Source organism: Tiliqua scincoides, chromosome 1, assembly GCF_035046505.1.
Source record: "Tiliqua scincoides isolate rTilSci1 chromosome 1, rTilSci1.hap2, whole genome shotgun sequence".
Taxonomy (NCBI): domain Eukaryota; kingdom Metazoa; phylum Chordata; class Lepidosauria; order Squamata; family Scincidae; genus Tiliqua; species Tiliqua scincoides.
This window is the reverse complement of record NC_089821.1, coordinates 8,529,080-8,554,198: the sequence shown is the minus strand read 5'-3', so window position 1 is coordinate 8,554,198 and position 25,119 is coordinate 8,529,080. Positions and strand designations below refer to the sequence as shown.

General features: G+C 44.6%; 1 protein-coding gene across 5 annotated transcripts in view; it reads left to right on the top strand.

The window, feature by feature from the left end:
* AQR (aquarius intron-binding spliceosomal factor) overlaps positions 1 to 25,119 on the top strand; it is a 76,239-nt gene that overhangs the window by 26,757 nt on the left and 24,363 nt on the right. For all 5 annotated transcript variants that reach the window (XM_066637016.1, XM_066637008.1, XM_066637025.1 and 2 more), the window contains 10 exons: positions 2,249 to 2,365; positions 4,011 to 4,124; positions 4,823 to 4,926; positions 5,627 to 5,729; positions 9,994 to 10,114; positions 11,031 to 11,172; positions 11,622 to 11,800; positions 15,800 to 15,967; positions 17,951 to 18,120; positions 23,543 to 23,784. In XM_066637016.1, coding sequence (XP_066493113.1) covers positions 2,249 to 2,365; positions 4,011 to 4,124; positions 4,823 to 4,926; positions 5,627 to 5,729; positions 9,994 to 10,114; positions 11,031 to 11,172; positions 11,622 to 11,800; positions 15,800 to 15,967; positions 17,951 to 18,120; positions 23,543 to 23,784 — 1,460 coding nt within the window. The remainder of the gene's footprint in view (positions 1 to 2,248; positions 2,366 to 4,010; positions 4,125 to 4,822; positions 4,927 to 5,626; positions 5,730 to 9,993; positions 10,115 to 11,030; positions 11,173 to 11,621; positions 11,801 to 15,799; positions 15,968 to 17,950; positions 18,121 to 23,542; positions 23,785 to 25,119) is intronic.

The window sequence follows — 25,119 nt, the reverse complement described above, 5'->3', positions numbered from 1 at the left end:
TCCACACTGGGAGCAAGTGCAGTCTGTCCCTGGTCTGTCTCCCTGGCTGTGGGCCTTCCTTCTTTGCCTCTTTGCCTCAGACTGTTGGCCAAGTGTCTCTTCAAACTGGGAAAGGCCATGCTGCACAGCCTGCCTCCAAGCGGGCCGCTCAGAGGCCAGGGTTTCCCACCTGTTGAGGTCCACTCCTAAGGCCTTCAGATCCCTCTTGCAGATGTCCTTGTATCGCAGCTGTGGTCTACCTGTAGGGCGCTTTCCTTGCACAAGTTCTCCTTAGAGGAGATCCTTTGGGATCCAGCCATCGCCCATTCTCACGACATGACCGAGCCAACGCAGGCGTCTCTGTTTCAGCAGTGCATACATGCTAGGGATTCCAGCTCGTTCCAGAACTGTGTTGTTTGGAACTTTGTCCTGCCAGGTGATGCCGAGGATAGTCTCACGTGCTCAGGGCAGGGGTGACCAAACCACGGCTTGCAAGCCACTCGGGGCACGTTGACATTTATTTCTGTGAGCCCCCCACTATGTTGGATGATGTTCCCTCACCTTGAGGTGGCCTCTATGACTGCCCCTCCCCCCACTGCAGGATGTATTGCACACCCTGTTGACTGCATTGGCACTGCAAAGTTGGTCAGGATTGGGCTGTAAGTTTTACTTAAGTACCAATCCTTATGGATCCATAGTCTTGGTTTTGGTGTTATGACATCTGTCATGGAGATTCTCCAGAAGTAGCTACCCTTTCCAAAAAGATTTTGTTTCATCATATGAGCCAGGATGGCATAGTGGGTTGGCAGCTGGATTCTGACCTGGAAGATCCAGGTTCAAATCCCCACTCAGCCATGAAGCTTCCTGGGTGACCTTGGGCCAACTGTCTCTCACAACCCAACCATAACTCACAGGTTAGTTGTGAGAACAAAGGGTATCCTGTACACCACCCTGAGCTCTGTTGAGGAAGGGTGGTATGAAAATATGAACAATAAAAAATAAGTATTGTCAGGATACAGTAGACTCTCTTTATCTGTAGGTTCAACATCCGCTGATTTCACTGGAGGGTCTCAAGGATCTCCCAGATGCAACCGGAAGACACTTCTGGTCCGGGAGGTCCTGGAGGCCTCCTCATGGATTTGATTATCTGCGGAAATCAGTATCCGTGGGGGGGGGGTGTCTGGAAACAGATTCTTGCAGATTCCAAGGGCCTACTGTATTTTACTCATGGGGAATTCCTTCTAATAGTAACTTTAAAAATTGTATTGGCAACCTTCAGTCTCGAGAGACTATGGTATCGCGCTCTGAAAGGTGGTTCTGGCACAGCGTCTAGTGTGGCTGAAAAGGCCGATTCGGGAGTGACAATCCCTTCCACACCGGGAGCAAGTGCAGTCTGTCCCTGGTCTGTCTTCCTGGCTGTGGGCCTTCCTTCTTTGCCTCTTTGCCTCAGAATGTTGGCCAAGTGTCTCTTCAAACTGGGAAAGGCCATGCTGCACAGCCTGCCTCCAAGCAGGCCGCTCAGAGGCCAGGGTTTCCCACTTGTTGAGGTCCACTCCTAAGGCCTTCCGATCCCTCTTGCAGATGTCCTTGTATCGCAGCTGTAGTCTACCTGTAGGGCGCTTTCCTTGCACGAGTTCTCCATAGAGGAGATCCTTTGGGATCCAGCCATCATCCATTCTTACGACATGACCGAGCCAATGCAGGCGTCTGTTTCAGCAGTGCATACATGCTAGGGATTCCAGCACGTTCTAGGACTGTGTTGTTAGATGCTGAGAATGCACTTTAAAAATAACAGAAGAGATATGGGGTATATTTTAACTGATGGCAGGTACCCATGCTTCAGTTGACATATGAAAGTTTTGATCTTTCAGCAGGATCTTTATTGTGACCCAAGCATGTACATGTACAAAGTCATGTGAATAGACTGTGGTGCCAGCTATTTTGGGGGCTTCTCTGCCTCCCCTTTTCTTCCACAGCCCCATACATTCCTCAAAATTCTCCTCCTGGGGATCGAAGGACCCTCTTGAACAGATTGTCATATGCTGGGAGGTGGCCTGCAGGAGGAAAAGCAAATGGCTAAAAAATCAGCCCCTCGCCCCAGCAAGTGTGAACTGAAGCCATTGTTGGAGTGGATACCAGTGGGCTTCATGGTAACTGTTCCCCACCAACTTCTGATAGAGCACTGCACCCTTACCAGTCTTCTAGCTGATAACAAGGAAATCTCAAACCATGTGTCAGGTTATGTATAACGTGATATTGTCTGTTCTAGGCCCTGCTCCCGACAAGGCGCTGGTTTAATACCATACTGGATGATTCCCACCTAGTAGTGCATTGTTATTTATCCAGCCTCGCTAAAAGGGACAAGGAGGGTCATCTTTTCTGCCAGGTGAGACTTCTTGTTATTTTGGAGAGGCTTCTTGGAGCCCCTCAAAATGCTTGCTAGCCTGTGGAGATGGACATTATTACTTATAAATGGGAACTGGAAAGTAACAGCTGGTGATTTATCTCTTATCGTTGGCTCTTGTTGGGGAATTTGGTACTTCATGAGAAGCACACAGTACAAGGGCTCAACTAAGCTCATCAAACCCTTCCTGTTTTGTACTACTTCAATGACACTGTGCAGGCAGAAGTATGGCTTTCTTTATTGCATCAGACTTGGCTAAGCTGAATTTGTAAGCTTGTACTTGGGTTGTTTTCCTTTTCAGAAATAGAGGTGTGCTGTTAGAAACTGCACATTTAACTCTTAAGGGCACAATCCTAACCCCTTATGTCAGTGCTTTTCAGCACTGACATAAGGGCAATGCAACTCCGAGGTACAAACATTCCCTTACTTTGAGGAGGCCTCCGGGAGTGACACCCAGCTGCAGACATCCCATTTGCACTGCTATGTCAGTACTGGAAAGTACTGACATAAGGGGTTAGGATTGCACCTTAAGACACATGGAAGCAGTGGCGTAGTTAGAGGGGGTGCAAAACATTAAGTTTTGAAGAGAGCCTCACCACTGCATGCAAGGGGCCCTCCCCTTCAGAGCATACACCTCCGTTTTGCTCCCACCACCCGGAATGGCTCCGAAGTGAAGGGGACCCTTGCGTGCTGTAGTGGGGCTTCCTGCAAAACTTAGTGCTTTGCCCCCGCTCTGGCTACACTGCTGCATGGATGTGAAATATCGGAATATATTTGGAGATTACGTATTCTTTTGCCGTTAACTTGAAGTAATGAACTGAAAGAGTTCAGCAGGAATGATTTATATACATTACAGCAAACGCCCAAAGCTTGGTGAATGATGATATAGGGGTGAAAATGTTGACAATGCCAGCCAAATTGTATGGACCTCAGGATTTGCTGGAATCTTTTATTTCTTGTTGAGCACATTTACTTTATTTTTGTCAAGCAATTTCTACGTGCCATTTGGTTTGAGGCAAGTGATCAAGGTGGGTTACAGGATAAAGTATGAGAGAACAGGATATTGAATGACTGGAATCTATTTAAAAGTGCTGGTGTTATCAGTGGCGACAAGATGAGTCTCATTTTGCGATCAGCCGCTTTCAGTTGACCCTCTCACAGGGTCAGTTCAAATGTTTTAGGAAACCATGATTTCCCATTACGTCTGAATCAGCCCTCAGTTTTTAGGAATCTGATAAATTTGTGAACATTCACCAAATTTCGGCATTTACTATAATGTGGGAAACTCAGATCCATAGCCACCGCACAAGAACTAGTGCTGCTACTATGGTTTTACCAGGAACCTTAAATGTTGTCATTGTTCATATTATTGATTAGTGATCCAGTGAAGAAGAAATTAAAATTCTCATTAAAATATGAGAATGTGAAGCCAATTCTATTTCTCAGTTCATTATAGGCCAATTATAAAGTCATATGTCTCCCTCAGGTGGGGTTTCTAAAGGGGCTTCCTCACATCTTTTGTCTCTCTCTTCTGCTATTAGGTATTTTCTTCCCTCAAATGGGAATTTAAGAAATAAACAATGCGTTTTCTACAGTACAGATCTAATTTATCATGAATTTGTTCCAGCTTTTGGACATGCTAAAATTCTACACTGGCTTTGAAATAAATGATCAAACTGGGAATGCTTTGACAGAGAATGAGATGACTACAATTCACTATGACAGAATTACTTCCCTCCAGGTGCGTAATGTTCTACATTTCGGCTCATAAAATTGCCAGGATTTCTCTGAGTGTATCTTTATTAAAGTTATTTTTCAGTAATTGCCGAACATTTTTTTCCTTTCCATACTATTGCTCAGAATGCCCCAGCACAGGCTTAGTGTTGCATGGACATTTAAGAGGCAATGGCAAGCTTGCAAAAGACCCCCACTCATTTTTAAGTCTAGACACGAGGAGCCTGAACTTGTATTTGTGGAATATGTGACATTCTTTGAGTCACATTTGGGAACCGTTGGCATTGCATTCCCTTTGGTTTTGCCGACTTTGGTGAATTTAAATCCCTCTCTTCTGTGATACTTGCCATCTTTCAAAGAATTGTATTAAGAATTGTATTAAGTGTCATTTGTGGTTGTTCTGTTCTGATGTTGACACCATGTATTAATGTATCTGATGTATTAATGGTTATCTGGAAGTCCTCAAGGAGAGAAGTCTAATATTAACGTCTGATGTAATTATCGTGTTTGCTCTAAAGAGCTCTCACAAGAATTCACAATACTTTTTTTCCCTTCATTTGATTGTCTTCGCTCTGTATTGGGTGTTGCTTTACACTATTCTTGGAGGTCTCTGCTTGTCATGTTTACTTTCGGAACTTTGCACAAGTCAAGTTGTTGAGTAAAGACAGCTTTTGATCCTCATTCTGGTTCTTGATTGATTTCTAGAGAGCAGCTTTTGCGCACTTCCCAGAGCTCTACAATTTTGCTCTCTCAAACGTATCGGCTGTGGACACACATGATTCCCTAGTAAAACTTTTTGGGCCTCTGAGGTATGTTTCTTTTACATTTGGTTATATCAAATGTATTATATTGTTAGCCCACCCTTCCTCAAAGGAGCTCAGGATGGCTACATATTCTTTCCCCTTCATCCTCACAACTACACAGTGGGGTAGGTTAGGCTGGGAGAATCCAAAGTTACCCATTGAGCTTGATGGCTGAGTAGGAATTTGAACCCACATGTCTCTCATCCTAGTGTGACAATCTTGCCACCATACCACAGTGGTTCTCCCATGAATATCTGTTTGCTTTTCCTTATCTGAGATGGTTGTTTGCTGGTGATTGACCAGTAGGTGATTATTAATGCCTGTGATGTAGAGAATCATGAAGGTAGAGTTCTTGATTGCTCCTTCCAAACCACAACTCCTCAGCAAAACTGAAGAAACAGGGTCCTGTGTTTGTGGAGTTTGTATCTCAAAAGAAGTTGTCTGGGAATTTTGTGCAGTTTATCCCCTCATTGTAGGTAAGAATGTGAATGAAAATCTGTCCAAAATGCATGCAGTCTTGGGTTCCAACAGGGATGTTGGCTAGAATACCGTTCTGTCAGGTCAAAATCTTGCCCAGCAAATTAGGCAACATGTTCTTTGACAGTTTCCTCCTCCTACTTTAAAGCCACACTATTAGAAATTGAAAATCAACACTCTCTTCCTTGCAACAGCATTACGACTCTTACACGGTTGTTTTATTGTCTAGTCCAAATACGCTCCACCAGGTGGCATCATATCTCTGCTTATTGCCAGTCCTACCCGAAGGGGAAGATACAAGCTACGAACATGGGTTTCTCCTAGAACTATTGGTAAGTGTTCCTGTATCTGTTTTTTGCTCAGACAAAGTTTGGGGGGGACGGACAGACTTTTTGCACAATGATGGGGGCATTTCGTATTAATGAAGCAGCTAGAAAAAGATGGATGAACAGATGAGCCACACATTTATTTGTACTTATCGTATCTGAGGTTATGGGAATATTTACAAGCTCACCTTAAAGGGGAAACTTGATTGTTTTTAAAACACTGTGTAAATTATCTGTATGGTTGAAGAAGGTGACATTGTATTGGCAACCTTCAGTCTCGAAAGACTATGGTATCGCGCTCTGAAAGGTGGTTCTGGCACAGCGTCTAGTGTGGCTGAAAAGGCCAATCCGGGAGTGACAATCCCTTCCTCACCGGGAGCAAGTGCAGTCTGTCCCTGGTCTGTCTCCCTGGCTATGGGCCTTCCTTCTTTGCCTCTTAGCCTCAGACTGTTGGCCAAGTGTCTCTTCAAACTGGGAAAGGCCATGCTGCACAGCCTGCCTCCAAGCGGGCCGCTCAGAGGCCAGGGTTTCCCACTTGTTGAGGTCCATCCCTAAGGCCTTCAGATCCCTCTTGCAGATGCCCTTGTATCGCAGCTGTGGTCTACCTGTAGAGCGCTTTCCTTGCACGAGTTCTCCATATAGGAGATCCTTTGGGATCCGGCCATGATCCATTCTCACGACATGACCAAGCCAACGCAGGCGTCTCTGTTTCAGCAGTGAATACATGCTAGGGATTCCAGCACGTTCCAGGACTGTGTTGTTTGGAACTTTGTCCTGCCAGGTGATGCCGAGGATGCGTCGGAGGCAGCGCATGTGGAAAGCGCTCAGTTTCCTCTCCTGTTGTGAGCAAAGAGTCCATGACTCGCTGCAGTACAGAAGTGTACTCAGGACGCAAGCTCTGTAGACCTGGATCTTGGTATGTTCCGTCAGCTTCTTGTTGGACCAGACTCTCTTTGTGAGTCTGGAAAACGTGGTAGCTGCTTTACCGATGCGCTTGTTTAGCTCGGTATCGAGAGAATGAGTGTCGGAGATCGTTGAGCCAAGGTACACAAAGTCATGGACAACCTCCAGTTCATGCTCAGAGATTGTAATGCAGGGAGGTGAGTCCACATCCTGAACCATGAGCTGTGTTTTCTTCAGGCTGATTGTCAGTCCAAAATCTTGGCAGGCCTTGCTAAAACGATCCATGAGCTGCTGGAGATCTTTGGCAGAGTGGGTAGTGACAGCTGCATCGTCGGCAAAGAGGAAGTCACGCAGACATTTCAGCTGGACTTTGGATTTTGCTCTCAGTCTGGAGAGGTTGAAGAGCTTTCCGTCTGATCTGGTCCGGAGATAGATGCCTTCTGTTGCAGTTCCAATGGCCTGCTTCAGCAGGACAGCGAAGAAAATCCCAAACAAGGTTGGTGCAAGAACACAGCCCTGCTTCACTCCGCTTCGGATGTCAAAAGGGTCTGATGTGGAGCCATCGAAGACAACAGTGCCCTTCATGTCCTTGTGGAAAGATCTGATGATGCTGAGTAGCCTGGGTGGACATCCAATCTTGGGGAGAATCTTGAAGAGGCCGTCTCTGCTGACCAGGTCGAAAGCCTTTGTGAGATCTATGAAGGCTATAAAGAGTGGCTGTCGTTGTTCCCTGCATTTCTCCTGCAGTTGTCTAAGGGAGAATACCATATCAGTGGTGGACCTGTTGGCTCGGAATCCACACTGCGATTCTGGATAGACGCTCTCTGCAAGTACCTGGAGCCTCTTTAGTACAACTCGGGCAAACAGCTTTCCTACAACGCTAAGGAGAGAGATGCCGCGGTAGTTGTTGCAGTCACCCCTGTCACCTTTGTTCTTGTACAGCGTGATGATGTTTGCATCCCTCATGTCTTGAGGTACTCTACCTTCTCTCCAGCAGAGACAGAGGATTTCATGCAGCTCAGTGACGATGATCTCTTTGCAGCATTTTAGGACTTCAGCAGGGATGCTGTCTTTTCCAGGTGCCTTGCCAAAGGCAAGGGAGTCCAGGGCCACGTGAAGTTCTTCTAGGGTTGGTTCACTGTCAAGCTCTTCCAGCACAGGCAGGCACTCAATGTTGTTCAGTGCTTCTTCGGTGACTACATTTTCTCTGGAATATAGCGCAGAGTAGTGCTGCACCCAGCGTTCCATCTGCTTCGCCCGATCCTGGATGACCTCGCCTGTGGCAGACTTCAGAGGGGCAATTTTCTTCTGTGTTGGACCTAGGGCCTGCTTGATACCATCATACATCCCCTTGATGTTGCCCGTGTCAGCTGCTATCTGTATCTCGGAACAGAGCTGGAGCCAGTAGTCGTTAGCACATCTCCTGGCAGTCTGTTGGACTTTGCTGCGAGCAGTTCGGAGGACCTGCAGGTTGCGCTCACTGGGACAGGCCTTGTATGCTGCTTGAGCTCTCCTCTTTTCCTCAAGGTGACAGAATGGCAAGTTAAGCAGAGAAAGCTCATAATTATATAGATTGTTCCAAATCAATGTAATACACTCTTAAAACTGTTTCTTGAAGTCAGATTGTCTTTGTTGGATCATAAGAACATAGGAACATCCCCACTGGATCAGGCCATAGGCCCATCTAGTCCAGCTTCCTGTATCTCACAGCGGCCCCATCAAATGCCCCAGGGAGCACACCTGATAAAAAGAGACCTGCATCCTGATGCCCTCCCTTGCATCTGGCATTCTGACATAGCCCATTTCTAAAATCAGGAGGTTGCACATACACATCATGGCTTGTAACCCGTAATGGATTTTTCTCCAGAAACTTGTCCAATCCCCTTTTAAAGGCATCCAGGCCAGATGCCGAAACTACTGGGTCTACACCAGTTTATGTGGCTATATTACAAGAATAAGCCATTGAAGGCTGAACGGCAGCTGGGAGTGTGGCCTGTGTTGTAATGCCATTGTATAAATCGATGGTAAGGCCACAGCTACAGTCCTGTTCTCCACATCTCAGAAAGGACACAGTGGAACTGGAAAAGGTGGCAGAGGAGAGCGACCACAGTGATTACTGGGGCAGGAGCGCCTCCCTTATGAGGAAAGGCTACATACAGCATAGTGCTCATTTTGTCTTCGAAGTACTAATCCAGGAAAATGGGACGTTTAATTTATAACAGTCTCAGTCAATTGCCTCAATCAAATCTCATTGCTGGTATGCAGTGATTGAACTGTACATGGATCATGCTAACTATTGTGCGATAATGTCGCCATGAGGTTTTGCCTTATATTTGGTGGCAGTTGAATCTCTTTGCAATGTTGCTAATGCCTCACTGGCCACCTGCCATGCAATCTGAGACCACACTCACGCCGTGTACAAACCGGGGTGATTTTACTGCTGACTTCAGCGTACTACTAAAGCACAGTTTCTTTTGACCAGGAACTCCCCCCCCCCACCCCATATAGAAAATTCACAGTTCAGGCCAGCACAGGTGACCCTTGAGATAGCTAGATGTCTGCACACAGAGCTGGGCATGTACATGTCTAAAAGAGGGCTAAGGGTGGGTGTGTCTTATGAAAGGCAGAAGCCAAACTGTCTGCATGAAAAGTTTTAAAGCTATCTTTGCTTCTGTTTGTTTATATGTACATTACAGTGAATGTTGTTTGCGACAAAGCCAGATAAGTTTGAGAATGCCCTGAAAGAGCGAGATCTCACCACATTTGAAATATAGACTTCCTGTTGTTGTCAGTCAGTCACCTAAATGTGATTTTTGGTATTCCCTTATGTATCTCTTAGTTTTGTCACTGTGTGTGTTTGTATGTACTTGTGAGAGGTGCCCAGTGCAGATGTAATAGTGCCAAATTGCCATGCTTAAGCAATTGGTAGAGCCTCGCAGTCTAGCATGCTCTCACTTGCCTCTCATGAGGGTGTGTTACCTTACACCTTCCGTTTTAGACCTAACATATGCACTGGTGTTTTCACTGACCTTAGGTTATTTAATATATATATATTAAATAAATAAGTGTGTGTGTGTGTGTATGTGTGTGTGTATGTATGTGTGTATGTATGTATGTATGTATATATGCATACGTACGCATGCATTTATATTGGGAATTCTCAAAGATCTTTCTCAAAAAACCTGATACTTCAGCTTGTTTCTAGGATTTCCTATTTTGGGGGGCAGTATCCATAACTTGTAGTTTGAGACTTTAGTAGCAGCTGGTGAAAAATCAAACAGAAGAACAATCAAATATTCTTGATTGTTCTTCTTTAACTATTTGCCATTTCCTTTACACACATTATAAAGACTCTTCTCTTTTCTAGGTATCCCGGCACGAACGTCGAATTTCTCAAATTCAGCAGCTCAATCAGATGCCCCTGTATCCTACAGAAAAGATTATTTGGGATGAAAACATTGTCCCAACAGAATATTATTCTGGGGAAGGTATATTTGCTGCAAGATATTTTGAAATCACGTGTGGTCTAGTACAGGGCAAACCCATATGTAGGTGGGACTGGTTCGCATGCAGGGGAAAGTAGCAATTTTTTGTAGGTTATTGAAGTATTCAGGGTGCTGCCATACTCCAGATTTGAAACTCTGTGTATGCTAACTTGTAGTATGTCTTCTGCTTTAGAAAGTCTGTTTGTGAGAAAGTGATCTTTTCTGTGTTTCTAGTTACTACGATGAAAAAAGTAGCTTAAACACCTGAACCTTACTTATAATACTTCTTTTAACTGAATTTTTGAATGCTAGTTCTGTATGAAGATACATTTAACATGCCATCTAATTGTGTCTAAATTAGATCCCTAAAAGGGCAGGTGTTTCAAGGTTATTTCTTGTCATTTATTTAAATATACTCTAGAAAGGATGACTCTCATGGGTGTATCAGCAACAAAGATAGACTATATGATACTGTTACAAAGCTGAAATGAAACCAAAAATTCAAGACTAGACCATCTCAGCCACATTGCAAATGATTGACACAGGTGTGACGTTGTGATGGACCTGGATGAGGAAATGGGTGGTGGGGGGTGGGGAGAGAACAAGGAGCAATTGCCCCATTATTGACTGCCATTTTGGGCTCCTTTTTATGGTGGCAAGTGAAAACAGAAAGTAGGCTTGGAGTGACTTATGAAAGTACAGTGAAGTAATATGCGAAGGTGTGGGTGGGTGTGCACATACAGATGTATATGAATGTACACATGCAAATATGTATATTTAGCGTTCAAAGAAAAATATATATAATTCATAGACTAACGAGATCCAAAATAGTGGACCAAGTCACCACATGGGACAAACGCTAAAGAAGACTAACAAGATCAATGCTTTGTTTATTTCTCTCTTCCCCCCTCCCCCGTAGGCTGCCTTGCCCTCCCCAAATTGAACTTGCAGTTCCTGACTCTCCATGATTACCTCCTGAGAAATTTCAACCTCTTTCGCCTTGAATCTACGTATGAGATCAGGCAGGACATTGAGGATAGTGTCAGTAGGATGAAACCATGGTAATTGATGCTGCTCTTGTACAAAAGTTGTGAGCTCAAGCAAGACTCTTTCCCCCATGTCTGATTTTGTTTATTTCCTCCCCCCCCTTTCCCTCCTCCTCTCTGTCTGGTGCTCTGAATTCACCACAACTAGCTGAGTGTAGGGTGCGATGGAGTTCTCCCCAGCATGATTTTTACTCCTAAGCCGGTTCTCAAAAGATGATTTGCTGTCAATAAGGAATTTTTCATGACAGTGTCGGGCAAAACTGTGGGGAAGGCTCAACTGTCCTCTGTTCTATGTGTTGGTTATTCCTACCAGTGGATTAAAACCCCTTTCAATTCTGTGATTTTTTTATACATTTACCAGTGACTTTACTAACAAATCTATAACAAAGGGAGCTTTGTTGTGTTTTTAAAAAAAAGAAGTCTGAAGGCATACGTAATGGTCTCTCTCTGTTCTTGTTCTTTAGGCAATCTGAATACGGAGGTGTGGTCTTTGGTGGCTGGGCTCGAATGGCTCAGCCTATTGTCTCCTTCACTGTAGTGGAGGTGGCGAAACCCAACATTGGTGAAAACTGGCCCATGAGAGTCCGAGCGGATGTCACAGTTAATCTGAATGTTAGAGACAACATCAAAGATGAATGGGAAGGTATGCATGTGTAGCTACAGCAGTGTAAGGTTGCATCTCTAACACTATCTGGGGTGAAGCTTAGGAATTCATATATTTATCATATTTCAATGCAACGCTTTTCTATTAAATCCGGCTGTTTGAGTAGGGACTCTGCCAAAGATCTTCAGCAGCTCATGGATTGTTTTAGCAAGGCCTGCCAAGACTTTGGACTGACAATCAGCCTGAAGAAAACACAGGTCATGGTTCAGGATGTGGACTGACCTCCCTGCATTACAGTCTCTGTGCATGAACTGGAGGTTGTCCATGACTTTGTGTACCTTGGCTCAACGATCTCAGACACTCTTTCTCTGGATACCGAACTAAACAAATGTATCGGTAAAGCAGCTACCACGTTTTCCAGACTCATAAAGAGAGTCTGGTCCAACAAGAAGCTGACAGAACATACCAAGATCCAAATCTACAGAGCTTGCATCATGAGTACACTTCTGTACTGCAGCGAGTCATGGACTCTTCGCTCACAACAGGAGAGGAAACTGAACGCTTTCCACATGCGCTGCCTCCGACGCATCCTCGGCATCACCTGGCAGGACAAAGTTCCAAACAACACAGTCCTGGAACAAGCTGGAATCCCTAGCATGTATGCACTGCTGAAACAGAGACACCTGCATTGGCTTGGTCATGTCGTGAGAATGGGCGATGGCCGGATCCCAAAGGATCTCCTATATGGGGAACTTGTGCAGGGAAAGCGCCCTACGGGTAGACCACAGCTGCGATACAAGGACATCTGCAAGAGGGATCTGAAGGCCTTAGGAATGGACCTCAACAAGTGGGAAACCCTGGCCTCTGAGCGGCCCGCTTGGAGGCAGGCTGTGCAGCATGGCCTTTCCCAGTTTGAAGAGACACTTGGCCACCAGTCTGAGGCAAAGAGGCAAAGAAGGAAGGCCCATAGCCAGGGAGACAGACCAGGGACAGACTGCACTTGCTCCCGGTGTGGAAGGGATTGTCACTCCCGAATTGGCCTCTTCAGCCACACTAGACGCTGTTCCAGAACCACCATTCAGAGCGCGATACCATAGTCTTTCGAGACTGAAGGATGCCAATGAATGAATGAATGAATGAATGAATAGGGAGCCATGTAGAAACAAGTCTACATGCATTGAAGTTCCAGGAATTTAGCACAATGCCTTTTAAAACAGGATAGAGATGTACTGTGTTTGATTGCATGGCTTGCTACTAGAAGCAGAATTTTCACTAAAAATGGCTTTAGTGTGGCAGGAGGTATCATTTTTTTTGACAGGGGACGCTGGCTTCAGTCCCAGATAAGCTTTGTGTGTGAGTTTAATAGATGTCTCCACTTTGGAAAATCTTACTGCCACATGAGCGAGGTTGGTGGGGACATAAATGAGCTGCTTAACTAGAATCACTAATGGACAATTGAGAAGAGTGCCAAGGACCAGAAGGCAGGAGATGTGCTGGAGTACAAAAGACTAATAGATATATTCTCCCTGCATGTCGCCCTCCAGTGCTCCAGGCACTGGGATACTCTCCAAAATCGAAGAAATAATATCCGGCCAATGTAGTCTTTTGAAAAGACTGGTTGTTAGTCTTCCTCTGGTTCCAGGAGGTAACTCTTTAGCGACATACTAATAGCAATAGCAAGGTGTTTGTGTTTTGACTTTTTAATATGAAGTTTTCTAATTGAAAAGCTGGTTGGTTCAAAGTGAGATGCACTAGATGTTGGCATAATTGTTGGGGTTTAGGCATAGAAAACCAAGGCTCTAACTTCTGCAAAGCCATGAATTGGACCACTGTGTGGTCCATTCCAGCTTGCTGTCTTTTCACCCGTCTCCGATACTGGTACTGGAATTTTTTTTTTAAAAAAGAATATAGTCTTAACTTGCCTGGAACACCTCTAGTGTGGCAGATTGAGGTCTAAATAAATGCCTAATTGTGGTTCAGCAAAAAAGATATTACTTTGATGTTAAGCAGAGTACCATCTTGTTGTCTTAATGCAAAGCCTGTCTTCTATATCTGCCTTTGTCTCAGACAGTTCTGTTGAAACTTGCAAAGTGGTAGGGAAAAGAAATAAGTTCAAGGTTTGCTATTGCAGTGTCCTGACCTTAATGCTGGGGTTCCCAAAATGCGCTCACCACTGGCACTGAGGAATCTCTTTCTGGCAGTTCTTTCTCCTTGATCCTGTCCCTCCCCTTTTGCATTTGCAGAAGACTTGGAGGAGTCACCATCTCTCATTCTAGTAAGGTGGTGAGGAACCTTCCTTATGAGGTTCCTTATGAGGAACCTTCCTTATGAGGAAAGGCTATGGTGTTTGGGCCTCTTCAGCCTAGAAAAGAGACGCCTGAGGGGGGACATGATTGAGACATACAAAATTATGCAGGGGATGGACAGAGTGGATAGAGAGATGTTCTTTACACTCTCGCATAACACCAGAACCAGGGGACATCCACTCAAATTGAGTGTTGGGAGAGTTAGAACAGACAAAAGAAAATATTTCTTTACTCAGTGTGTGGTTGGTCTGTGGAACTCCTTGCCACAGGATGTGGTGATGGCGACTGGCCTGGACGCCTTTAAAAGGGGATTGGACAAGTTTCTGGAGGAAAAATCCATTACGGGGTACAAGCCATGATGTGTATGTGCAACTTCCTGATTTTAGAAATGGGCTGTGTCAGAAGGCCAGATGCAAGGGAGGGCACCAGGATGAGGTCTCTTGTTATCTGATGTGTTCCCTGGGGCATTTGGTGGGCCGCTGTGAGATACAGGAAGCTGTACTAGATGGGCCTATGGCCTGCTCCAGTGGGGCTGTTCTTACGTTCTTAACTACAATTCCCAGGAAGCCTTGCAGGTCTCTTGTTATCTGATGTGCTCCCTGGGGCATTTGGTGGGCCGCTGTGAGATACAGGAAGCTGGACTAGATGGGCCTATGGCCTGATCCAGTGGGGCTGTTCTGATGTTCTTAACCCTCACTGCTTTGGAATGCATTGCAGATGATCATGAGACCAAAAAACTGACCTTTTTGCTCAGGAGAGGGGTAGGAATGTTTTCCCATCCAGATGGGGATTCTCCAAAATGGCAGAAATCTTTCTGTTGGCTTTTTAATATGTACTGACCTGGTGTGAGGTGCATGGGTGATCCTTCCTCTTCACTAAGGATCAGGATCAGCCATGTGTGAGAGAGTATGTCTTCTGAAACCTATCCCAGCCTAAGGTAAGGCTCACTCCTGCCTCCACTGCACCTGCCAGAACATGGGTGGGGGAGTAATAATAATAATAATAACTCGGTATTTATGTACCACCTTTCTGGTCATCAGATTACTCCTCTGACTTTATTCAAGACGGTTTACATAGGCAGGCATATCTAAATCCCTCAAGGGGATTTTTACAATCATAGTGGTTCTTTCTTTCAAGAACCTACAACATTTCAGAATGGATCTTCCTGGTTTGGTCTCACTTCTGGCCTCCAGTTCTCCCAGGCAGGCTGATAAACAGCTCCATCTTTCACAAGGAGGGCAGCCAAGATGCTTCTTGCTCACACCAAGAGCAGGTGGAATCACTCAGCTGGGCTTGTCAGCTGCTTCAAGGTCTCGCCATTCTCAGCCGTTCAGGGAGCTGCCGGTTTCCTCGAACTGGCGAACTGGTTGATGTTTATCTTCAGGCTAACGGAGGCTCTACCCTCTAGACCAGACCTCCTGCCCAAGTGAGCAGTGAGTAGTGAGAGGGGGGGCTGGTGATTGAGGACAGACTGGCTATTGAAACAGGTTAAAATTTGTAGACATCACTAATGCTATTTTCTGCACTTGTAACCAAGAATTGCATTCCTAGTTGGATCTTGGGCAAGGAAACAGTCTATAAATCTACCTAAATAATTATATTTGATGATAGCAAAACTATATTTGACTAAATATCTATATTTGATAGTTTACAATGTAACTTTTTTATTTCTTTAAAATTTCTTCTTGCAAAATAAGTCAAATGAACCATATGTTTTCTTTTTTTTTTCCAGGTCTGCGCAAACATGATGTTTGCTTTTTAATTACTGTCCGGCCCACACAGCCTTATGGCACAAAGTTTGATAGAAGGCAACCGTTTGTTGAGCAGACTGGCCTGGTCTATGTGAGAGGATGCGAAATCCAGGGCATGTTGGATGATAAAGGCCGCGTCATTGAAGAGGGTATGAGATTACTACAGATTTTAGCATGACATTACTCTCTGTCATTACTCTCTGTGCTTTGTCAGTGAACCCTTTTTGGAGAGAGCTGACAGTGTGATTCTGTACATGCCTACTTGTAAATATGCCCAAGGTCAATGGGACTTGCCCCATGTTGATGGTGCTTAGGATGGTAGCCTGAGTTGCCTGGAGTTTACCAGCAAACCCCTGGCCTGCAAACCTCTAGTGTAAATGATTGTCTTTGTGATGGTGAACTATATTACAATTCAGGGTGTGTTCCATGGATTTTTAATGTGAAACATCTGAATACTTAAAAACAAAATTACCATCAGTGAACAGAACTTGATGCAATTCCATCTATTGGTGCATGTTGTCCTATTGTGATATCCCCACTTCAACCTTGTTTTTGGGAGGGGGAACAGTTCCCTGAGAAGTGTTTAATTCTTCTCCCTAAAGTTTAATTTGAAGGTGGTAGTGGCTGCACTTTTAAAAATTTTGTTTTCTAAACTACGCCTGTAATAGCAGTGGTGGTTTCGGTAGCACTGATAGTGTTCCCTACTGAGTTTTTTCTTTTTTAAACATCTGTGTTGCCTCACCTTTGTGGATGAAGCACTGAGAATATCTCAGGCAGCTGCTGTCAATCTCCCCTTTTTTCTTTTTCTTTAGAACGTTCTAGGACAACAGTTCTCAAACTTTTGAACTGCTGTGACCCACCTTATCTTTCACAGTGGGTCACAATGCAGTGCTCCCTGTAGCACTGCAGAGCATCACTGGGAGCATTTGGAGGGTGCTTCTGGGTGATGCCAGGCCCGAGACCCACTACGCTGGCCCCAGAATGCCTTGGGAAAGTGTCCAGGAATTGCAGCCACAAACTGGAAGTTGCTTCCAGTCGCTTCCCTAAAGCATTGTGTCATGACCCAGTGCACATCGGGTTGCGACCCACAGTTTGAGAAGCGCCACACTAGGAAGTGGCCTTGCAGCATGTTACTGAAAGCGCTGCTGCTGCTAGCAAAGGCGGAACAGCGAAAAATGTTTAAGGGAGAAAAACTCTTCCTAATGGCCCAGATACAAGTGCCAGCTTGTCAGTGATGACCAGATAAATGGTTAATGTTCACAAAAATGTTAAAGGCAGAATTACAGACTAATACCGTCTATTTTTAGCATGTGGTTACCTCTCCTTTTGAAATATTGAATATCCTTTTGCCTCAAATTAAGGCTGCAGTCTGTTCCCTTCCATGTCAGGAAGCTGTTGGAGTGAGGAGGTGTGATGAGCAAGGGAGAAGGAGCAGAAGCACATGGTTTATGTAGCTTCCTCTTCTCTGCCTTCTTCATGCTCTTGGACATACACCTCCAGAGGCTCTGGGACAGCCCTTGACTGATGCACTCTTTCCTTGGATGAACCAATGACATAGGTCAACTCATAAAGTTGTTATCTCTATATGCCATAGGTCTATACCAGAGATTCTCAAAGTGTGCGTCACAGCACCCCAGGGGTCCTTGATGTATTCACCATGTTGCAGAGTCTTGCAGGATGTCCTCGGTGGGCCCGCCTACCAGCTCCCCTGGGTTCCACTATCTTGGTTTGTGTGACATCTCACATGATCCAAGATGGCGACACCCCAACCCAGCAAGATTTGAGCACTGCCATCTTGGGTCGTATAAGATCTTGTGAGATTTGAGCGCCACCATCTTGGACTGCCCAAGATTTCACGTGATCCGAGATAGCGGTGCCTGGATCAGCTGGGAAGAAGAGGTTGCGGGGGCACCGTGACTCTAACTTTGGGAACCACTGATCTGTGCCCAGAAGCTTGGATCACTGAATGTGATCAGAGGAGTACTCTTGTCAGCGTGCGAGAGAGGAGAGAAGGGGAAGTGAGAAAAGGAATTAGTAGGAAACAACTGAGTATAGCTTATCTAGTGTGATTTTCCACAGCTTAGTGTGTGTTTAAATAACTTTAAATTTGATTTGTCTTTCAACAAAAACAGGACCAGAACCCAAACCAAGACTTAAAGGTGACTCGAGAACATATAGAGTATTCCTAGACCCTAACCAGTACCAACAGGACATGACCAACACCATCCAAAATAGAACAGAAGATGTCTATGATACATTTAATATCATCATGCGAAGGAAACCAAAAGAAAACAACTTTAAAGTGAGTTGCACAACAGCTTCTCTTTTGCAAGTTGTTACTGAAAAGTTTGGATGAAAAAGGTGACATGAAATCATAGATACGTACTGACCAAATAAATGTTCAGTTAATAAATGATGTCCTTGCACAGCTAACTTCAAGTCCAATAAGTCAATTTGGGTTGGGAACTTAATATCAGAGTCTCAAAGATACACTCTTCCAAGTTGTTCCATTAGGTATTATTTTATGGTGGCAAAATAAGGACATGTCAGGATTTGCCAAGTGATGGGCAGAATCCACTGAAACTGCTCAGGACACCTTTGCAGAATCTCATTCATTTTGGGCAATGGCCTGTTGATGAATCACATCTGCCAGGGGTGCAGGCTGCCTCTGCATCAGGCCAATTGCGTTTTTATATCCTGCAAGATGGCAGTGGTTACATTTTAAGAACAGTTGGCCATCCTCATGCACAGGTTTGGCACTCACAGATCTAACTCAACGTGGCTTCCGGGCTTGCGTCTGGAGAGAAGCTTCCCAGACATGACCAGAAGGTGCTTTCAGTTGTGTCCAGGAGGTCCTGTGAGTCCTTCCGTGGTTTTCAGTATCTGCAGGGGGTCCTGGGTCAGACCTCCCATGGATACCAAAGGCCCACTGTATACGCACCAGAAGATCTGGTTCTCCTGCCTCCTTTTTAGCAGCCCAAATGTATGCTGATATTATGTTTTTTCCCCGGCAAACTAGTTTTAAACTAGCAAACACTAAGCAACTATAGATGGAAGTTTGACCTTCAAAGTTTTGAAAGGTTGTTTGCAAGCAACGTACAGTCCGACAACCCGGTTGTACAGAGCTGATTTGACAGTGTCTCTTTAATTTCACATCTTTCTCATGTTAAAAGTTAAAACAATTGATTAGGCTCAGCCTGCGTCTCAGGATTGCGGTATGCTGGAGGGTAGGTTATCCCTATCTGCTCTGTGCCTCCTTGCTCATATAATAGGAAACAAGGTAAGCCATTCTCCCTAATGACAAATGTTGGTTGTGTGTCAAGCAGATAGCAGACAGCTTGATTTCTTTGCTGAGCCTGTAGGGAGAAAGATGTGAAAATCTTCTGTAGTCTCCTAAATTAAGCAAACATGACAGCTGTGGAAGCACAAACATAATGTGATAGCTAAATATGACAGACTGCACTTCTGTGTGGTAGGTCAGCTCTCTTGCCTGATGTTGCTTGTGGCCAGCACAGCCAAGGAAGAGTGGTATTTTGGAGTTCGTTTGCTTCTATGCTAGTTAGTCATCTGTTGAATGAATATATTTTTAAAAACCAGTTGCCATTTTTAAGGGATTGCCTCAAAAAACTGTGTGTCATAAATCATCACAGCCATTTCCTCATTCGCTGGTGTGATTGGATATTAGGCAAGTCCATGCAAATCTGTCCTTTTCTTCACTCATGATGCAATAGTCTCCATCAGATACAGCGATGTTAGACTGTGGTTCAGCACCCACTAAATGGATTGCATGGCACCTCGCTTAGCCACCGTTGAAAATGCAGGGCCGAAAATACAGGATACGGAGCTACCGGGCAGCGTTGGGCTGCAGGTGGGAGAGAAGTATGATGCTGATGCCGTGAGCCAAGAGCTCTCACTAAACTCTGGTCAAAGTGACACCATTTTAACATCAGTTCTGACTCTGATCCTAAAATGATTGTTAGTAAGAAGCTATGAGCCACCCCTGACCCAGTGCCTGGCTCTCTAGTGACCTAGTTCTGGAAGACCAGACAGAGCTGGTCTGCGTTATCTTGCCAAAGCAACAACCAATATGAGTAGTAAAGGGGGTGTTTTGAGTGTGGCAGGGATGGAAATGGACTTTTGCCTGTTGAAACATATTGCTTGAACTGATTTTTAAAAGCTAGCTGTGTCTAGCTACACTTGCGCATGATCTGAAGCGACTGGCCTCCTTGCTGCCTTGCTTTGGTACCAGCAATAAACAAGCTGTTTTCTGCTATACCTTCCCTCAGAGTGTTAAATTGGGACGTAGCACTCTGAGTAACGAACCTCACGCTGCCTTCGTGGGTTCAAGGGAAACAATGCTTTCCCTGAATAGGTGGGAAGAAGGGATACTGGAAAGGGGGGATGCTGCATGGTTATAGAAGAATCTATGTTCTGCTTTGACTTTTGAGCTGGAATGTTTGAATTCTGAGCTATGCGAAATAACAGCATGAGTGCGCTGTGCAGTGGGACCTTTGGCTGACAGCTTAGGTTTGAAGCCTAACCTCAGGATGTCACTTCCAGCCATGAAATCACTTCCAGGTTATTGACACTACTTCCGGTGGGTCCGAACAGATTGCCATTCTAAAAAATGGATCCTGGTGCTGAAAAGTGTGAGAACCACTAAGATATAGCATTCAGACTCTGGGCATGCTAGAGGCAGGTGTGTTTTGCTTTTAGAGTTGTCAGTTTACCTGAATCAGTGAAATTAATCTTATTTTTGTCTTTTGCATTAACCTGCAATTTCAAGACCTAAAGTTTCACTCTTGGCAAATGGAACTGTAAACATCTTCTGTGGTTTGGCTTCTTTGTGCTTGTACTGAATGTATTTATAAGTACTCAGAAATGTGTTTAGCTTATTATTGGCAGAATTTGCAATATTAGTTCCAGGAAAAGAGAGAGGTACAGTGGACCCTCGGTTATCCGTGGGCAATCCATTCCAAGACACCTCACGGATACCGAATTCTGCGGATAATGAAATCCATGGGGGGTGGTCTGCCAACAGAGGCATGGGGCGGCCGCACTTGACCTCCCCATGTCTCAGAAAGCCTCCTGGATATGCCTGGAAGGCACGTCTAGGAGGTTTCTGAAACCCTGCAGCCACGTACTGAGAATCTGCATATGTTCAAAGCCAGATGCCTAATCGTTGGGATAAGGAGGGCCCCCCTGTAATGCGTTCATTTGATCTTGTTCTATATGTCCAATGATGGAGATGGACCATGGGTCAGTGGCAGATCACATGCTCTGAAATTCAGAATGATCAAGGTGTCTTTGGATAGCGTTGATTTTGTTGCATATTGAAGTGCAGTTGTATTGGCTCTGTTGTGTGCACTGATATGCCTAATGTTGTTTTACGATGAACGTAAGATCTTCATGTAAGCTGTGGAACCTTCTGGTTCTAGAAAGATAGAAGCAGCAAGGAGTCAGTCTGTTGTTCCCACTGGCAGCTGTTTGTTTGGGGCACTGGTATGAATAAAATTGCTTTTATGTTGAATGTCATAAGGAAGGCTTCTAAAAAGCCCACCCGAAGGACCTTGAAGTTGAATTGGGACTAAAACAGTAGCAATCAGCACTTACATGTGCTACTGCACTATTGATTGGGGTGATCTTTCTTCAGAGTGAAGCATCCCCTGGAGACCCATATAATTGCTTCAAAATTTAATACCCATTGAATTGAATTTCAGGAACTGGTCTATGAACGATTCTGAAAAAAGACATTCTTGCTTTCTCTTCCCTACCCATTTTTATACTGTCCCTTCTCCACACCCCACTGATGTGTCCCAGGCATCTTGTAGTCTTTGATCATGGTGAGCACACCTGCAAAGTGTCACTGTCAAAATAAAAAGAGTCTAGGAAGTGATTCAGGATCCAGGAAGATACAAGCAACTAATTTATTGAGCAAAAATCAATATGAAAATTAGAAAAAAAAAATTGAGATCAACTAATAAAAAGAAATAGCGTACAGTTATTGCTAAAAGAGCAGGGAAGGTAATGATTAAATACACAGTTCCTAGGATGAAACTTCTCCTAGGGGGGAAAAAGTTGTTCCTGGCAGATACAACCCTTCTTAGTGGGAGGGGGGGGAAATGGAAAAACCGAGGTGACACAAAGGAGGGGAGATGACCTCTTCATGAAGCTAGAGAGTAATTCACTTCCAAGTGAGAAAGCGAAGGTTGGATGAAGCAGTTGCCCCTCCTCTTCCCCCCTTCACTCCTGCATTGCAACTTACATCTCCACTTACATTCTTGTCCAACATTCTCTGCTTTTGAGGGGGAAGGAGTGTTCCCTCTTTTAAAAATCCTTTTATGTGTGGGATTTTATGTGTAAAATCCTTTTGTAAGATTTTCTGAGCTATCTGAGAAGGGGGGGGGAGATCAAAATCTTCAGTAGACTTAAGTGAAGTCCTGCATTGAAAATGTTGTTAACAAGGGCAGAACAGTTCTTGTTTGCCCCATCTCTGATTGAGGGGGGAGGGTCTTATGGTGCATCATAAATCATGCTTGGGGAAGGGAATTGAGAGAAGAAGTGGGGAATTGGCTGAGAAAGGCACCCCAGTTATTTTACCCCTTAGCAGACATCAGGTGAGGTGATTCTGATTTTAGGGGTCAGGCTCAATCATACTCCAGTTGTCCAATTTTTAGATGACACAAAACTCCTTATTGACATCTGGTTGTTTTTGGCAGAAGGACTTGCTTTCAGGACCATAAGAGCACCAGTTCTCAGGAATGGAGAGGTCTGCTCTTACCCAAACTCCCTATCTTTTGAAATATAGAAAGGGCTGGGCTTTCCTGAAAACACAGATGGTACTTCCCAAGAAATACTGCAGATTTGGTTCAGGGGATCCAGCGGTCCTTCACTTTCTTTTGCTGTACCAGAAATCCTGCTACATTGATGCTGTGCTCCAGGAAGCCATTCATTATGTTGTTTCAAGAGGAATAGCATTTCTGCTCACAGTTCTTTCAGTCACGTCACTATTTCTTGGCCAGACACATCCAGAAGGATCTTACTTTCACATCTTCGCATGATACTTGGGATAGAGTAAACTGTGAACCATCGATCTATCAGGCCTCGGTTTAACAGATTTGGGAAATAGCCGACATTAAACACTTGTCAAATATGTTTTGCGCATGTGAGTGTCCATTGATTTGTCCAGGATTTAATGGACTTCTGGTATTAAAGGAAACCCCTTCCCCCCCTTTATTGGTCCACTAACTCAAAGGCTTCCTGTTCTTGTCTTACCCATTGTTTATAGAATATCTACAGAATATCACTCTATCATGTTGTTTATAAATAGCATGTTGTTTAATGAATGCATGTTTGCTGCAAAATCCATTTTCTAGCTAAAGTTCCTTTGCTTCAATGTAGAAAGCTCTGCAGATGATATAAAGAACAGCATCATCAAATCTTGTCAGCTAAACTGAATTTGCTCTAGCTAATGGGGCTGTTTGGTAGTTATAGGCTGTTCATAACTACTGCTGTTTTTTTTTTGCTGAGCAAGCTGTTTCTGGGCTGACGTCAGCAGAAAATATAGAAAGTGACTCAGCCTGACCAAACCAAATGCCTCTCAGTGAAGAGAGCATCTTTTCTCTGGAATACACTGGAATGCTGAAACAGCTTGTTGAATTAATCTTGTGTGCTTAAAGCCCAGGGACAAAACTATCACTTATTCATGTTCCATTTTCTTACAGGCTGTTCTGGAGACTATAAGAAATTTGATGAACACAGACTGCGTGGTTCCTGATTGGCTGCATGACATCATCCTTGGTTACGGAGACCCAAGCAGTGCTCACTATTCAAAAATGCCAAATCAAATTGCCTCCCTGGATTTTAATGATACCTTCCTCTCCATTGATCACTTAAAAGCCAGCTTTCCTGGATGCAACATCAAAGTAACTACTGACAACCGTGCATTACAGATTCCTCCATTCAGGTGACTTGAAAAATCTCAAATGTTGCTTTTGTTGCTCTATTGTGCCTAGTCAGGTCTTTTCCCATGTCATTCTTATTCTTCTTGGTCTGGAGTGGAATAAGATGGTAGAATGTTGAAGGGAAAGAATGGGCTGTACCATCTTGGACTACAGAAAGGGGAATGCCAATTCCTACTACTTAAGGAATTCTTTGCAAATAGAAAACTAGCACTTGAGGGGGGGGAGCTGGTGTCCAGCCTTTAACTTTCTGTTCTTTTTGCAGGGAATTGTTTTCATAAGGGAACATTGAAAAGTGTGACCACCAGCCTGCAATTTAGTGGTTTTAGTCTATTCTGCTGCATGTTTAGACAAGTTATGAAAATGTTGTAGAAAAACAGGCTAGTGTTCAGCTGTGTGGCAGGTTATGGTTCCATTTAACTTGCCTACATTGGCATTCCAACATATGAACATAAGAACAGCAACACAGGATCAGGCCATAGGCCCATCTAGTCCAGCTTCCTGTATCTCACAGCAGCCCACCAAATGCCCCAGGGAGCACACTAGATAACAAGAGACCTGCATCCTGGTTCCCTCCCTTGCATCTGGCATTCTGACATAGCCCATTTCTAAAATCAGGAGGTTGCACAGACACATCATGGCTTGTACCCCGTAATGGATTTTTCCTCCAGAAACTTGTCCAATCCCCTTTTAAAGGCGTCCAGGCCAGACGCCATCAACATATCCTGTGGCAAGGAGTTCCACAGACCAACCACACGCTGAGTAAAGAAATATTTTCTTTGTCTGTTCTAACTCTCCCAACACTCAATTTGAGTGGATGTCCCCTGGTTCTGGTGTTATGTGAGAGTGTAAAGAGCATCTCTCTATCCACTCTGTCCATCCCCTGTATAGTTTTGTACCAGAGGCTGAATGATTTCCCAAATAAGAGGGCTTTCTCATGGCTATTTCACTTAGGATGCAGTCTTCTTTCGGCTGGATTCATGAACACAAGATTGCAAGCTGCTGAAATGTTACCGCTTCTGATTTGAAGGGTTCAGGGGAGCAACATTTGTGTGGCATTGTTTGTGGCTCATGAGCTGGACTGTAGCACGTCGGACTGCAAGTGGAGAGTACCATTTTTGAATGCTCCCCTATGTGGGCAACCTTTCTGCAAGTAGAAACTTAGCACAGCAGCGAGGACACAGGCAGCCCAATCCTGAGCTTCCCAGCGCCTGCTGGAGCAGCAGCGCCAAAGCGGCTACTGCTGTCTTCAGCGGGTACTGGGAAGCAATCAAAGGTCTCCTCGGGACTTTCATCCCCTTCCCCTGGGGAAAGCCCCACAATAGGGCTTCTCAAGCCTG